Source organism: Pseudorca crassidens, chromosome 10 (genome assembly GCF_039906515.1).
Source record: "Pseudorca crassidens isolate mPseCra1 chromosome 10, mPseCra1.hap1, whole genome shotgun sequence".
Classification (NCBI taxonomy): Eukaryota; Metazoa; Chordata; class Mammalia; order Artiodactyla; family Delphinidae; genus Pseudorca; species Pseudorca crassidens.
In genome coordinates, this window is record NC_090305.1 from 26,267,392 (window position 1) to 26,283,934 (window position 16,543).

General features: G+C 42.9%; 1 protein-coding gene across 1 annotated transcript in view; it reads left to right on the forward strand.

The window, feature by feature from the left end:
• PKHD1 (PKHD1 ciliary IPT domain containing fibrocystin/polyductin) overlaps nt 1-16,543 on the forward strand; it is a 425,823-nt gene that overhangs the window by 80,706 nt on the left and 328,574 nt on the right. The window contains exon 34 of the mRNA XM_067755820.1: nt 2,080-2,230. Within this exon, the coding sequence (XP_067611921.1) occupies nt 2,080-2,230 (151 nt within the window). The remainder of the gene's footprint in view (nt 1-2,079; nt 2,231-16,543) is intronic.

The following is a 16,543-nucleotide window of genomic DNA, read 5'->3' on the forward strand; positions in this document are numbered from 1 at the left end:
GAAAGTTAAATTACTTTGCTTTGCTTTTCTGAATCTTTGCATGCAAGTGACACTCCAGGAGCAAATGCTGTGTTTATCCTGTGGCTTTGTCTACCCCTGGATGATGGCTCAGCTAAATGGATGTGTAGCTACATTACAGGCTCAGATTCAAAATGTATTTGAGCAATGGGTCCACATCAGTGAGACGACCCGTAACAACAATGAATGTAAATTCCCACATTGACATTTCAACAATAATACCACCTATGTCAGTACCCCCTAAAACTATAACAAGAACTGACTTTATCGGACACTTCCTTACTCCAGATTCTGGGCAGGTCCTTTTGTAGGCTTCATTTTGCTCCATCCCCCAAACACCTCTTTAAAAGAGTATCTTTATGATTAGTAACTTCATTTTATAAACGTGGAAAAAAAAGCTTAGAGAGTCATGTCTTCAGCAATGTCAGATGGATGGTAAATATCTGCTCGGGGATTCAAATCTAGCTGGCTGGCTTTCAAGCCTCACTTTTGCATTATAATGCTTCTCAGAAAATCGGCTGAACACATGCAGCACGGTGAAATCCTCAGGTAATTGTGGCTCTGAGACTTTGAGTTCACCACCATCTTAATTTAAGCTTAGGGGCTACAAAATGAACACAGTATTAGGTGCCATGGTGGGGAGGGCTTCGATAAAGGGAGACCACAGCCTCAATGGTCAGCCAAACTGGGCTGCACAATATTAACATATTGCCAATCTACAGTAGGTGTAGAAGACAGTGAGTATGGAAGTCATGTCCTGGGTGGATATGGAGCTGGGAATGTTTTAGCATGAAGACGAGGAGATGACGTAGATGTGATAGTTATCCTGCTCATTATTTCTAGCAAAGTGTGGGAGAAACCATTTCGACATTGATTTGAAAAAAGATGTTCTAGTTGGACGTGAGTTACAGTTTCTCAAGCAGTGATCTTTTGCCCTTTTCATCACCAGTCCTGGTCTTCCCGTGGGATATGCCAACTTCGTGGTGAAGTCCCATCAGCATCTCAAAACTTGGGAGTATTGCTCTAGGAGACGGGACCCCTTGGATTCTCGTCTCGGAGCTGCCTTATTTTTGTGTTTGACTTTATGCAAATCACCAATCTCTTTGAGTTACATTTTTTATGCCTCTACCTAATTTACCGGCTGAAATGAGATCATATGTATGAAACTGTTAAAAAGTGTAAAGCGTCATGCATTATTATAACTAATAATCTTGGAGCTAGGTGCAACAATGCCTAAAGCCAGGATTATTCTTGAGTAAATATCACACCTGTTCGGGGCCATGCCCTGCAAACTCCATGCTCTCCTCTCCTCTGGACCACATATTTGTAGACTTTCTGTAATGCTACACTGCAGTTTTTCATTTTAAATCCAGTCTGGTTTCTCTCCTTAAAGCAAGAGGACTTTTAAAGCAAGTGGCTGGTAGTGTAACTGGCACATATATCGAATCTCCTTAGTCTGGGCGGTTAAGTAAGTTTAATTAATTTACTAAGTTAATGTTCCACTGCTAGCAACAGAGCCTCATTGCCATCAGCTGGGGAGAGGGAATTGAAAGCCTAAATGAGCTCATTTTTTCACAGTTGGAATTAGGGACCAGTTAGCCAGTTGTGTGGGTTTTCCAATTTCTCCATCTGCCCTGGGGGGATTCAGGCAATTCACTCCCCCATCACTGAATGTAAGAACAGGAAGAGGGAAGGGGAAAAGAAAAAAAAATTTTTTTCCTAACATTTGCTTCCATTTTTGGAACTGGAAGTATTATCTGTGCATTGCTTCTTTGGTTGGGTTTGGAGAAGCTTTTGCTAATGTTCCTGATAGAGCTGGAAAAGAGAAAGGCCTCAGTGAAAGATATTTACCATGTGCATTTTCATTGCAGGGTGTGCAGATAAAGGGAAAACAAATAAACAATAAAAGAATGGAAACAAAATTACAGAAATTTGCAAAATTTGACAAATGGTGGCCTGTGGTTGCCACAAGCTAATGGCTTGCAATGATTAATAAGAGTAAAAATAATTGCATTTCATTAAGATTGATGACACCCCATTTAACCTCCCCTCTCGTTTCAGCCCTAAAGTGGAAAGAGATGAAGTTCTCATCTATAATAGCTCCTGTACCATTACCATGGAAACTGAGGCAAAGATGGAGTGTGAGACGCCTAATCAGCCAATTACCGCCAAGATTACTGAGATACAGAAAAGCTGGGGCCAGAACACTCAGGTATAATCAAATCTTTTTTACAGACTGATTCAAACAGCTCAAATTAAATTTGTAATATTGTGTACATTAAAAAAACAATTTAGCCCAAATGGCAGCGATATATAATATTAAATGCTCTCAAACTTTGAGGAGCTGGTCTAATGCACAGCATCTGAATTCATAGTTAACTATGGTTAATCATATATTTTCTCAAAAATAAATGAGTGCTGCCTGGGCTCTTTTAAAGCACATTCTGAACAGATAATCTCAGCATTTTGTCCTGCTTTCCGCGAGCATGTTTGAAGGAAGCTCTCAGTGGTTTATTTCTCCATGAAATAAATGGCCTACAATTTAACCAGGCCCTTCTGGAAGGTTTCCAAATCACTCAGCCATCCTCAGTTGGTGGGATGGCAGTGTCTCCTGGTCCATCCCGAAAAGTCTGCGGGGTCATCTGGACCAGCCTCCCTACCTCACCCATCCATTTTTAAAGCATCTTAGCCACCCCTCCAAGTGGGTTTTATAAGAATGTGTCCTTAAAAGTCCCTTGTGGGAGATTCCACAGCCTCCCAGGAAATTTTCGAAAATTGAAATCAGAGACAAAGGGCTGTTTGGAAATGTATCAGATAATCTTTTACAACTCTCCAGGCTTCTCATGGTACACAGCTAAAAAATAATATTTATTGAGCACCTACTCCCTTAGGTGTCTTTCTCTTTATGAAAGCGATCCTCAGATCTCCTTCTTTTGTCTCTTTTATTGGAACAAACATTTATTGAGCGCCTATTAAGTAACACACGCTATCGGAGATCCTCTCATGAATGCTGCTCCGATGAAACCTTTGCAATCCCAAACTGTACCTCCTGGGTTCGTGAGGCCTGTTTTTTTATAACTTTTGGGCTGGTGCTGAAAAAACGTGCAGTTACAAATAATGTGATTTTTCTGTCCTTTCTAAGCTGTTCCCTGTCTGCCTTTCCACCCCCCGTCCCCCGGGGTCTCCCTGTCCATCCTGTTACCTCCTAGGCTTTTCACACCCCTTTCCCAAACCTTCAGGTTGTTGCACAGGGCTGTTGCTTCTTCCTTCATTGTGTCCCCCCCTGCCAAATTCACCTCTTCCTTTCAGTGTATTGATAGCTTTAATTCTTTATCTGCAGCACTATGGTCCCCTAATCACAGCCTCCTCTTCATGCCCGTGCCCCTTCTCAGCAGTTGGCTGGCAGTGATGTTTACTGTAGTGAGTGAGGCTGCTGAATCAGCATTGAATTGTAGAAAGAGAGCTGTGGGCTGAAGGCCAGCTGCGGGACACTGAGCATTCTTTAAGGCTTTCCAGGCTTCAGTTTCCACCTGGGGAATAATAAGCTGGGTTGTTAGGGTGCACCTCTGAGCAAATGCCGGTGACAGGAAGGAAGAGGCAGGTAGCAGAGGGGTTAGGGGCTTTGAGCTGGACTGCTGGGAATGGAATACATCAGTTGCCCCCTGGGGGACTTCAGGCAACTTAGCCCCTCTGTGCATCAGTTTTCTCATCTGTAAAGTGGGGAGAAAAATGGTACCCCACCCCCGCAAATAGGGTTGGTATGAGGATTCTAGCATGTGAGCCGCTGTGAACTGCACGTCACACACAGTAAATGTCCAGTGTTCGTTGTTCTTGTCCATGCTCATTTGCTAGTCTCAGTGCTAGAAAATGATACAGGATCCTTTCTCCATAGTGCTTGCTGCTTTGACCAGATCATTTCACTTCTTAGATTTCATTGAATTTCCCATCATCTCAAAGACTAATTTTGAGTTTTTTGAGGGCCTTAAAAGTCTGTCATCTTTAAATGTTTATACAGCATGTATTTATTGAGTTCCAATCATGTTCAAGGTCCTCTACTATGAAAGAGAAAAAAAAATGTGGAAAGAGACCCCTCTTTAGGGGGCAATAGGGAAGACAGGTCATGTATGGAGGTAGGTGAGGTTCAAAGAAGGACATGAAGAGTCAGTTCATCACAGTTGGATGTAATGTTGGACACCATCCAATCAGTGACTCAGCAAGGGATGAGTTAACTGAGGTCCATAAAGAGAGGTGATCTGATAAATCACACAGCTGTAATTTGGCATCATAACCCATGCAGCCATAAGTCATTGTGGAGGAAATAAGCCAATTAATCTTTAGGAACCAGAGGGGCATGTGTCTAAACCTACTAGACTAATGTCAGTGCCTAGGAAACTCCAGTCCTGGGATATATGGTTGTCCCATAGATGTTGGGAAGTCTGGGGACCTTAGGTACACAATTGCCTTTTCTGGGCCTGGGAAGAACCAACACTGCCAGATGCTTTATCAGGGCTAGAGTTCTGGTCTCTAGGTCCAAGTACTATGTGAGAACCTTGGAACACTAGTTCCATGGAATGTTAAGTATTCTGGGATAAAAGGGTTCCAAACTCAAATACATTTATGAAAGTTGGATTAAATATATATATATTTATATATAAAACATATATATATATATATATATATGTTTATTGAGAGCATTCAGTATGTGAATATATAATGTAAAATTCTAGGAGAGGGCTGTAGTGTGGAGTATTACCTGAACCTGTTTGTCCACAGAGCCCTTTATTCCCAGAATTTCTTTGGGGGCTGGTATCTGTCCTGCTGCCCTCACTTTGGGAACTGTTGCCCATGCCATGCTCTTCCCCTTACCCTAGAGTGGAGGGTCAGAGTGGGGAAGGTTACCTTCAGATGGGGCAGTCAACTGAAGGTAAGTAGGCAGCATTTGTATTATGCCAGGAATGATGGGCAGGGTTCAGGCAGACGGGGATGCAGAGGAAAGGTATTTTCGGTGGCGAAACGAGGATACACAAGGCACTGAGGCAAGAACCCACAGGAATAGTGTGAAGAGCATGGTGTATATGAAGGGGACTAGTGAGTCGTAGGTTTGTAAAGATGGGCTAGGATGAGATTGTGATGGCAGGTTCAGCGTTTTGTCCTTTAATTCATCAGGTGACAAGTAGTCCTCAAGGAGTTACTGCAAGATCCCAGGCGTGCTTTAGTCACATTGGTCTGGTAGCTGGGTGTGGGACGCCCTGGGAAACGGAGGGGAGATGGGTGAGAGGTAATCGAAGGAGGGAAGTGGCAGAGGGAGTGGAGGGGAGGGGACACATGCAATAGTCAGCACTCGATAACTTGTGTTCGGCAAAGTGTTCAGAGAGATTGAAAATTCAATGTGGGAGGTGGGAAAATTATCGGTCAATTTTCCCAATGGTCTTTTCAGATGTTTGAAGTATATCTATATATCTATATCTATATATCCATGCCCTTGATTCCAGAATTGTAATCTCCAGCCCAGAACTCTTTCCTGAACTTTCGATTCCCAAACTTCATTGCCTCCTGGCATCTTCACTTGGATACCGAAATGGCATCTCAAGTCTAACAGGTTCTGAGTTGAACTCCTGATCTCCACTGCTGCTCTCCCCTAGCGCCTCTTCCCCCCACCATAGTCCTGAACTGAGTTGATGGCAGCTTTTCAGTTGCTCAGGCTGTGGAGGCATCCTTGATCTTCCGAATCCCATGTCAGACCCATCAGGAAATTGTGTTGTCTGTACCTTTCATCCGACTGCTTTGTAGCAAGTCTACGGCTGTCCCCTCTGCCATCATCTACTGATGATTACAGAGCTGGTCTCCCTGCCTCTCCCTCTGCCTCCCCTTTCAGTCTATTCTAATGGAGCCCCAGTGACCCTTTCCAAATATGTCAGGTAATTACACTCCTCTCAAAACCTTTCCGTGGCTCCCAAATTCTCTCTCAATAAAAGCAAGTCCTTACACTTATCTAAAGGGCCATTCTCTGCACCAGCTTCCCACCTCCAACTCCTCTTTGGCTTCACCTCTTGTTTCTGTCACCTGTACCTGGTCTGTCCAGGCCCAGCAGCTCCCTGCTGTTCCTGGAACACGCCAGGCTCACTTCCACACTGAAACTTTTGCATCTGTTCTCCCTCCTGCTTAAAATACTGTCTCCTCCTTAAAATACTGTCTTCTGCTTAAAATACTGTCTCTTTTTCTGTTTTGAATTGAAGTAGAGTTGATTTACAATATTGTGTTAGTTTCAGGTGTACAGCAAAATGATTTGATTATACACACACACACACACACACACACAGACACACACACACACACATATATATGTATATATATATTCTTTTTCAGATTCTTTTCCATTATAGGTTATTACAAGATAATATAGTTCCCTGTAAATCCTTGTTATTTATCTATTTTATACATAGTAGTGTGTATCTGTGAATCCCAAGCTCCTAATTTATCCTTCTCTCTCCCCCCTTCCCCTTTGGTAACCGTAAGTTTGTTTTCTATGTCTGTGAGTCTGTTTCTGTTTTGTAAACAAGTTCATTTGTGTTAGGTTTTAGATTCCACATATAAGTGGTATTTGTCGATGGACATTTAGGTTGCTTCCATGTTTTGGCTATTGTGAATAGTGCTGCTGTGAACATTGAGGTGCATGTGTCTTTTCAAATTCGAGTTTCATCTTTTCCAGATATATGCCTAGGAGTGGGGTCACTGGATCATATGACAACTCTACTATTTTTAGTTCTTAAGGAGCCTCCATACTGTTCTCCATAGTGGCTGCACCAATTTTCATTCCCACCAACAGTGTAGAAGTGTTCCTCCATTCTCCATACCCTCTTCAGCATGTATTATTTGTAGACTTTTTGATGATGGCCATTCTGACTGGTGTGAGGTGGTACCTCATTGTAGTTTTGATTTGTGTTTCTCTAATAATTAGCAATGTTGAGCATCTTTCTCCATCCCTTTTCAAGTACAGCCCTCTGTTTTAGCTTTTTGCTGAAATGTTACTTCCTCAATGAAGCCTACTTTTACCACAAAGTTACAACCCAGTGCTGCTCACTCCATATATCATACCTACAGTTTTCCTTAGTCTGCTTTATTTTTTCCATAGTCCTTATCACCTGCTAATATATTATGTAAGATACTAATTTATTTATTTATTTATTTATTTGCCGTACGTGGACCTCTCACTGTTGTGGCCTCTCCCGCTGCGGAGCACAGGCTCCAGACGCACAGGCTCAGCGGCCATGGCTCACGGGCCCAGCCGCTCCGCAGCATGTGGGATCCTCCTGGACCGGGGCACGAACCCGTCTCCCCTGTATCGGCAGGCGGACTCCCAACCACTGCACCACCAGGGAAGCCCCAGATACTAATTTATTATTTTTATTGTTTTGCATCTGACTTTTCTTGCTAGAACATGATCTCCAGGAAGGCAGAAATGCTTACCTGCTTTGTTTGATGGTGTATCCCAACTGCCTAGAACAGAGCCTGAATCAGTTGTACAAATGAACAATATAGAAATACAAATAAAGGCAGTTAAAAGAAGCCTTCTCATATGTTGCTTCTCCTATTTCATCCCCTGAAGAGTATATCTGAAAGGAGACACACACACACATTCACACACCCTGGTGTACGTACACTCATTTGCACACAAAGATGTTATTGTGTCATTAATACTGTTCAACTTGTATTTTTAAAAAACCTATTGATACTCTAGGGTATCAGCTCCTTGAAAAGAAGAATTTTGTTTTGTCACTGCTGTTTCCCAAAGCTTAGAACTATGCCTAATGCACAGCAGATCCTGTTAAAAATTATTGAATGGACGAATGGATTTATGAATGAGTGAATGCATCATGGTCATCTTTCCATTTTAGCACAGGTACATTTGTCTGTTCTTCAGAAGACATTGATTATACCTACTGTGTATCGCCATGGTACATGAAACAAGAGAAAACATATTAGAAAAAGCAAAAATCTAAGAGTGCTAGAGAACACAATAAGGTGCCATAAGACAGCCAGAGGTTTTGAGGGATTTCTGAAGGATAAAGAGTGGATTGGGTTGGATGGGTAGAGAAATCACAGCAGAATAAACACAAGGCAAAGCCAGTTTAGAGAAAATGGATAGAAAGAGTCAGCTATACTTTTCAGTGGAGCTCCAGGAGAAATTCCAAACTTGAGAGCCATATAGGGCAGGTATCAGGGTAACTGAAGAAAGGATTGCTTGGGAGAACTACAAGGGCCATTTCCCTTCCTTTTCCCTCTCCCTTTCTTTTTCTCTGTCCCTGTGTACTCAGAGTGGTGGCTCTGTGGCTCTCAAGACAAAGTCTTAAGAGCAGCTCACAAAACAAAAAGGGGATTATTTGCTTGGGGACAGGAGATGGGTATGGTCCTTTGTGAGTATTAGGGTCTTTGTTAAACTTGGCCAAACCCAAGGCAACTCTGAAACTCCAGGACAGACTCAGGGAAAGAAGGAAGAAAAGGGCAGGGAAAACAGCATTCTCCTCATTTCTGCCTCGAAGGAATCCCTTTACTTTCCCTCCACTCATCCAGATGTTTCACCTAGCAATTTCAGTTGTGATAACTTGAAGAGGTTTCTCTGAACATCTGATCTGCCATATCAGTGGAAAAAGAAGTTGGAAACAGTGCTATTAAAGTTATCTGGGAGATGATTTTAAACCTGGAATCCTATACCCCATCAAATACTATCTGGAACAGAAACAAAATAAAGACATGTACGCTATACAAAATTCAGAACGTTTATCACCCCTGTGCACTCTCTGAAAAATCATGTGCTCTGGCAAACCATAAAATGAATCCAAGGGTGAAGATGATATGAGAAACAAGAAACAGTAATGAACAAAGAACCTGAAAATAGTAAAAATGGGTGAAAATATGGCTGTGAAGCTTAACGTAGTTAACAATGAACTCTTAACCAAACTGAGGCAGGAACCTCCTGTTTCAAGTAGATATAATAAAAGGAGGACAAGAAACAGAGGCATAAACCTCCCTTTTTGATAAAATGAGATTTTTGTAGCACATGCACAGCATTATGTGAAGATGGAAAGTATATGGGAGAATGCGGAGGACTTCATGGGGAGGAGGAAAGCCAAAATTAAGTTCCTGCGAAGGGACATTTAGATAAAAAGCAAGACAGTTTGCTCTACTGGGCCCTAGAAGAGCTTTGGATTTAGAGAAATTTAGGTACCAGGAAACGGTCATGAGGCAGGAAGGGGTTGCTTGAAATCCTCGATAAAGAGTGTCTGGAGCCCAGGACCTTGCTACTGGTGGACCCAAGCAGACATCTCTTTCCTACTCCTTCCTCCAGGAAGCAGGGGCATAATTTATGGACAGATTGATTAATTAGGTGCCTGATATCAAGCACGGGGGAGGAGGGGATGGAGAATCTCGAAGATGATTGGAAGATCTGGTTACTCTTTGAAAAGAGGTCAGCCTTCCCCGACCCCGCATGAAATTCTGTCCTTTGCCCCCAGCTCCAGCATCCTGGCAATTCATGTTCTATTCTTTCCAGAAAGGACACTAAAAGATACTTTTCTGGAGCAATTAAACCTGAGTAAAGACCCACAGATTTGGACATTTGGAAGCCTCATGACATCCCGCTTATACAGATCGTCCACTTAGATGTTTACTGCGTTGCTCTTAAATGTGAATGGACAGACTTCTGGTTTTGGCCACGAGAGAGTGATGATTTTAGACTTACCCTCCTGCTGTACACAACTGTGAAACCAGTTGGAATATATTTCAGGCTTTGGATAATAGACGTTACAAGGCTGTGATCCTTGAGAGAAGGGAAACACACAAGGAGAGCAGCTTTCTGTCTGAGAACAGTATTCCAGGGAAAGAGACCTCAGGCAGAGAGAAGCAGTCTCCCTATGGGAGCCATCGGAGGCTGGGGCTCAGGGTTGCTTATGTAGGTAGGTATGGAAATGGAAGAGGAGGTAGGGGGGATAAGAAAATATTTAATGAGATAATGGCCAACATTTTTTCAGATTTGATGAAAAATACAATCCCATAGATCCAAAAAGCTTAATGAATCCAAATCAGAGGAAACATTAAGAGATCCATTATTGGAGTTTTCAATACTGTTGAGATGTCAGTCCTAAGTAATATTTAGAGACAATGCAATTCCAATAAAACAACCCAACTTTATTTTTTGGTAGCAGTTTCCAGGCTGATTAAAAATTTCTATGGAAATGTAATGAATAGCAAAATCTACCTTTAAAAAGAACAAACTTTGATGACTTACTCTGCCCGATTTCAAGTCTACTATAAAGCTATGGTAGTCAGTAGGAGTTCCAAGCAAGATCTCATTTGAAAGGAGGTTTCTGTTGATGAAAGTATCTTTGAAAACTCTTGCTGCAGTGTCGTGGAAGCCAGGGGAGGGGAGAGATTGAAGGAAGGGGTGATGAGGCACATCAAAAGGTAATGTGATCAGGAGGTCCTTAGTGATGCTTGAGGCTGCAGGACAGTATTGTTGGGGAGGAAAACCAGATTTTGAGGGGTTAAGGAATGAGTGAGTGGTGAGTAAATGTAGGCAGCTGATACAGATCACAAGTAGGAAGGGAAAGGAGGGATGCAGGTAAGTATTGTGGTGGGCAGCCAGCCCCTTCCTTGTGCCCATACTCACTACCTTACTATCATTGGCGCTAGGGATGGTTTCTTAATGTTAAAGGTGCTTTGATTCAAGCTGGAGTCTTCAAGAATGTTACTTGATTTGACAAGACCAAGTCTCTGCAGGTCTGTCACTCTATTCATTCTTCTACTGACTACAAACTAGCTTTCACGCCCCTGATATTTGGCTTTTAAAAGAGCAAAACCCTACTGCTTAACTTAATCCCTACTTTCTGTTTAAGGAGCTTCTCCTAGAAAATTGGTGCAATACAGTGATGCAACAAATTTTAACATTTTCTTTATAATGTGTATAGCTAGTTAGAGGCTAATTTGAAACTGCTTTCTATTCCCTAATTGATTTTTTTTCTTGTATTACTGAAATCCCCAAACACTTTTTCTCTTTTGTTTTCTCTCCTTTCCTTTCTTCTCCTTTTGGTTTTTCTTCTTTCCTTTTCTTTTTCTTTCTTTTCTCCCTTCTCCTTCCTTTTCCCTTCCCTTCCCCTCCCCTCCCATCACTTTCTTCCCCTCTCCTCTTTTCCTTTTTCTTCTTTTCTCTCTCTTCTTCCTTTTCTTCCCTTTAAACCACCTCTTTTATTCAGTGTTTGTCTTCAGGGGTGTGTGCCTTTGGAGGGAGATGCTTTTGGAAGCAGAGTTGAGCTGGTCGTTAAGCCTAAGTGCCTAACAATTAAGTGCTAGTCACCTCCCAAGATGAATGGATATTTAACTGATTTTCCAGAACTGTATCTTTTAACTAAGAACGTACAGCAGCTCTGCAGTTAGTTCCCTGTGTGGTAGTCTCCTCCACTATCCAGTTCTCATCTGTTTTGAGCCCTAGGAAGCTTGGCACACTCCCACCCCTTTTTGAAGTGTGATGGGCCATGTCACTTGCTTAGCGTGTGGATAGAGACACTTCATGTCTCGGGCTCGACTCTCCAGCCCTCTCTTTTCCTTTGCCGTGATGACTAAATGGTCCAGAGTGTGGTGTCAACTTATAGAGGACAGCTATTCCATCCTGGAGACTTGCCAACATTTGTAGTGGACTTTGTGTTGTGCCCATGAGGATTTGGGGTTGTTCGTTACTGCACGTCATCTAGCCAGTCCTAGCTATAGACTAATGACCCCATCTAACCTTTAGCCTGGTGGCTGATTCACTGCATTCCACATGATGCCTTTAATTCTTCTCTGTGATTCCACATGGAATGATGTCCTGGTTTATGTTCTTGGTGGCAGGGACGACAGGCTGGACTATGAGATGGGGCCATTAGGCAGAACTTACGGCCTGATGGGAGTTAGCGGGGTAAAGCCAGTCTCCTTACCAGACTCTGAATTCCCACTTTCCTCCCCCTTCTTTGGTGGTGTGCTTCCATTCTCACCCTGATGCCCGGAAGATCCTCTGTGGAATTTTCTAGTGCTGAGAAATTAATCATCTTCTTTTGCAGTGTTGTTGCAAACTGTGGGAGTTTGGGGGATCGATGTGGCTATTTCTGGTATCTCTACCTGTGCTGAATCTCTGTTTATTTCCTCCTAAGAATCACTCTGGAACATTATGTACGAAGAAAGTTTGTTCCAACAGAGCATATATTTATACTGTAATCTCTATCCATATCCATAGCCCTGTAGAATCTATGTATAGATTACACTTATGCTCTTTCGTTTCTTTCCATTACACTTAAGCTCTTTCGTTTCTTTCTTTAAATTTTATTAAAAAAATCTTATTACGAAGATTTCAATCACAGGAAAAAGAACACGACTCAAGTAGACTTAATAAAGTGACTCACAGAATGGCTCATGGGACAGAAAAGCTCAGTCAGGAGTCATAGGCATGGCCTGACTCAATAGTTCCATGCTCACTCATGAGATAGCTCTTCCCATGTCTCTGCCCTGCCTTCTGTGGGGTCAGATTCAACCTAAGGCTGCCTCCTCTGTGGGCAAAAGATGGTTGCCAGTAGCGCCCAGGGCTACATTGCGTGTGAATAAAGGGGTCTTTTATGGGCGTGGTTTCAGAAGGAGGAAGTTTCTTTTCCAAAAACCCTCAACAAATGTCTCTTCATGACTCATTGGTCCAAACTGAGTCATTGTACATGACCATACTGCCTTGTGCTCAGGGTGATAGGATCTGCTGGCTGCTTTTGGCCAATTATTGCGGACCTTGGAACAGAGTCAATCCCAGCCCCCAGCGCCTGGGTGAGAATATGACAGCAGTGATGCCTGGAAGGAAAATCTTAGGGCTACTGATGAAGGGGAATAGACATTGGAAGGTCAGCCAACACTTGACCATAATGGCTTCACTTTTGTCTTTATGGCTCTAAACTAAGGCCTCTTCCTCTGATTCTCCTCACTGGTCCTTTGTGATAATCTAAGGCATTGCTGTTGCATGGAATTTTGATGGGGGTGAGAACAAGGCACCAATAAGGGATCTGGCCAAGTGAAAAGGAAACAAAGAGTTTGGTAAACCTCCCTTAGAATTCCGTAGAGTGTTTGCTTTAAGAAACAAACAAACAAGCAAATGAGAAAGCATAACGACTACATAAAACACACATACCTTCAGTAGCCTGCAGGACCTCAAAACCAGTTATGTGTTTCTTTTGTGATGTGCATCTTCCTGATTCAAAATGACAGTAGTCGTTTTTATGATGTACCAGCTCCCAAAGGGGATGGCTCATCATTCAGTTCTAACCTTCTTCTAACAACAAAGAAAAGAGCAATCTAGGGAAAGAAATGGTCTGTTATAGTGTTTGTTTCTCATAATGGGTCTTCCTAAATGCTGGCAAATATTAATTAATCCTCCCAGTGTCCCTTTGTAATGAATACCTATATATACACGGGGTGGAGTAGACAGAGTCAACTGACCAAGGCCCCTCCATGAATTAATGTCAAAAGCAAGGGCCTGGACTGTTGGGCTCATGGCTCCAGTACCAGTCGCTTGAAGGCACTGCCATTTAATTTCTTTACTTCCCAGAGGGGAAAAGTATGCATGGCCAAGCAGAAGCAAATATATTTTGTTCTGTTTCTGCTTGACACCAATGAGTATGCATTGGACACCACATGATGACTTTACTAAGACAGCGAGCAAATACAGCAATATGGCCAGCAGAGAGGGCAAGGTACTCTTACACTGGGAAAATAAGATTATTGTCCTCAACCCTTCTCAAATATCATTTACAGATCACTCTCAGGGTGCCAGCATTTTTTTTTTTTTTGGCCATGCCGCGCAGCGTGCGGGATCTTAGTTCCCTTTTCAAAGAAGACTTTGCAACTATGAAGGGCTTGGATAAAGTAATTCGGTAAACTTTGAAAGGGTTGGGTTAATTCTACAGATGAATAACCCCTACTGTGTGGAATGTTCTCTTCAGTAGGGGAGATATAAAAACCCCAATAACTGTAGTATAAACAAAATGTAATAAATGGGATAATAAAGGTATTCATATTTTACTGTGGAAATCAGTGAAGGCCAAGAAATCTTCTGGATGGAAAAATCATTACCTACAAATTCCCTGGAAGGTGTGTCATTTTATCTGGGCCTAAATTTATGAGGATTTGAAGGATAAGGGGAGATAAGGAGAAAATGTATACTAGTGAAGAGACGAGTGTTACAGAATCCCAGAAGTGGGAAAACATGGTTTTTATATAAGTAATTGTATTTGGCTGGAGTGTAAAGTTTGAAAGGAATTAATGGGGAAGGGAGTCACTGGAAACAAAGGTTGGGAAACATAAACTGTCTTGAGTGTGAAACTAAGGAGTGTGGATTTAATCCAGGAGAAAATGTAGGGCTGTTTGAGGCTTTGTAAATTTCCTAGCTGCCACTTTGTCTCATGAGATATCCCTTAGGGCTGGTATCAGAGTCAGAACCGCTGGCTGAAGTGTGGCCCGACGCCAGGTTAGTACTGACAGCTCAGATGCAAGTGGATGCAGGGCAGTGCTGAGGCAGGAGCCCAGGAAAGGAGGCATCAGAAAGCTGCAGCTGAGAGAGGGTTGAGGATGGGTGTGCTGAAGGTAATATGGAGAGACACGCCATGTCTCGTTGAAGGACAGGAAAGCACAGGTGATTCTGTGCTGTGAGTGACAGAGAGGCAGTGTGGGACAGTGGTCGGTCTGAGAGTGGGTGACCTGGGTCCTACCTCCCAGCTTGGGTATCACCTACCTGTGTGATTCTGGGCAAGTCCTTGGGAGAACCTCAGTTTCTTCATCTGTAATGAGCAATGGGACCAATGCAGCATCTTCCAAGGTGGGTTCTGTGGACAATTAGTAACAAAGAATGGCCCGTTAGAAAAAACGGTCTGGGGTTAAATAAGTTTGGGAAACGCTGCAGACTCACTCACGAAGTCCACATTAAGGGGAAGGTAGTTTCATTCTGTTGAACTCAGCTTTTCCCAGACCTCTGTGCTCACAAGAATCTTACTTATTTCCTGCTTCCATGCAATACCCATTGGCTGCCTGGGGAACATTTTGGGAAATTTTGGACTAGATCATTTTCAGGAAAGGTCCCATCCTCACATTCTCTGATCCTGTGTCACCTCTGAAGGTTTCTTCTCAGTATAGGATTTTACAAATCCAAAGGAAGTTTTCTCCTCCAGTCTGATTGAGGGAATTTTCCTACCTATAATATAGGATTGACTATCATCCCCCCAGTCAACTTTCTCTCAGAGTTGAGGCAAGGAGTTCTTTAAAAGTGTTTTTGAAAGTGCTTTGAGATCCTTAAGGAAGGAGATCCCTGGTGGATTCATCATATGACTTCATTAGAAACGTTGTATGCTAAGGAGCCTTCGACTTCACCTTCTAGTTTGGAATCATCATATTTCTAACGTACTCTATTAACCAGGAAAGAGTTGAGGGATTATTTTTTCTTCTCTTTTTTGCATCTGTATATAATGTAATTTAACCTAGCAAAAAAGACACTGATTGTCCCACAGGACTTAATTAACTCCCAGCTTCATGGTGAGCTGCAGAAATAATAAGAAAAGGAAAAGTTCGGGTGTTCCATACCTGTCCACTTCCACCTCTGGTGCATAATGAGATGTCAGGAGTGGTGACACTGATGAGATGTGTAAAACATGCTGATTGCAGGAGGCGGCGAGCTGCCGGCTTGGCTCCTGGGAACGCTGGCCGGGCTGGAGGAGCCGCAGACCCAGGGAGCAGTAGTTTTCTTCAGATGACAATTTCCAGCGTCCTCCCCACCCTGCCACCTGAATGGTGGTTTTGCTAACCTTTAGCTCTGTCTTCTGCACCCTGGTCGGAGGTTATGACAATTGTCACAGGACAGATGCCATGTTTATTAAGCTGCCTGTAGCAAATCTGGACAGGTAGTGCAGGATTCTACCAGCCAGCCCTCGGGGGAGCCCATTAAGAAATTGCAGGGCTAATAAAAATCATGCTGGATAAAATTGCAGTCCTCTAGTGCCACTCTATAATGGGTTGAATCTGGTTTTAAATTTTAATGGGGGCAGAGACTGAAGGTTTGAATTGGGACCCTTGTCCCAGCAGCCCTGAAAGTTGTACCTTCTTAATCCAGAGCTAGAAGAGTGCAGGGAGAGGACAGGCTTGCTTCTCTCTTTGTGCGAGGCTTCTGCACATTTGAGATAGGAATTCATTAATGTTTCTTACACGTTAACAATGGAAAAGACTCCTGGAAGAAAGCCTCACTCTGCTATGTGGCATGAAATCTGGGCTACAGCTCACATCCTCTAGCCTCACATTGATTGAAGCCTTCAGCACCCAGGCCTTGAGGGGGCCTAGAAAACGCATGGGGAACAATTCCCAGTTCCTCGGCTTGGTAAAATTGTTATAAAACTGTCCTGTACTGGTAGCTTCTTGAAAAGGAGATTGTGTGGTTCTCTTGCAGAGCCATTCCAGCATTTAAATTCATCTTCACATTGTT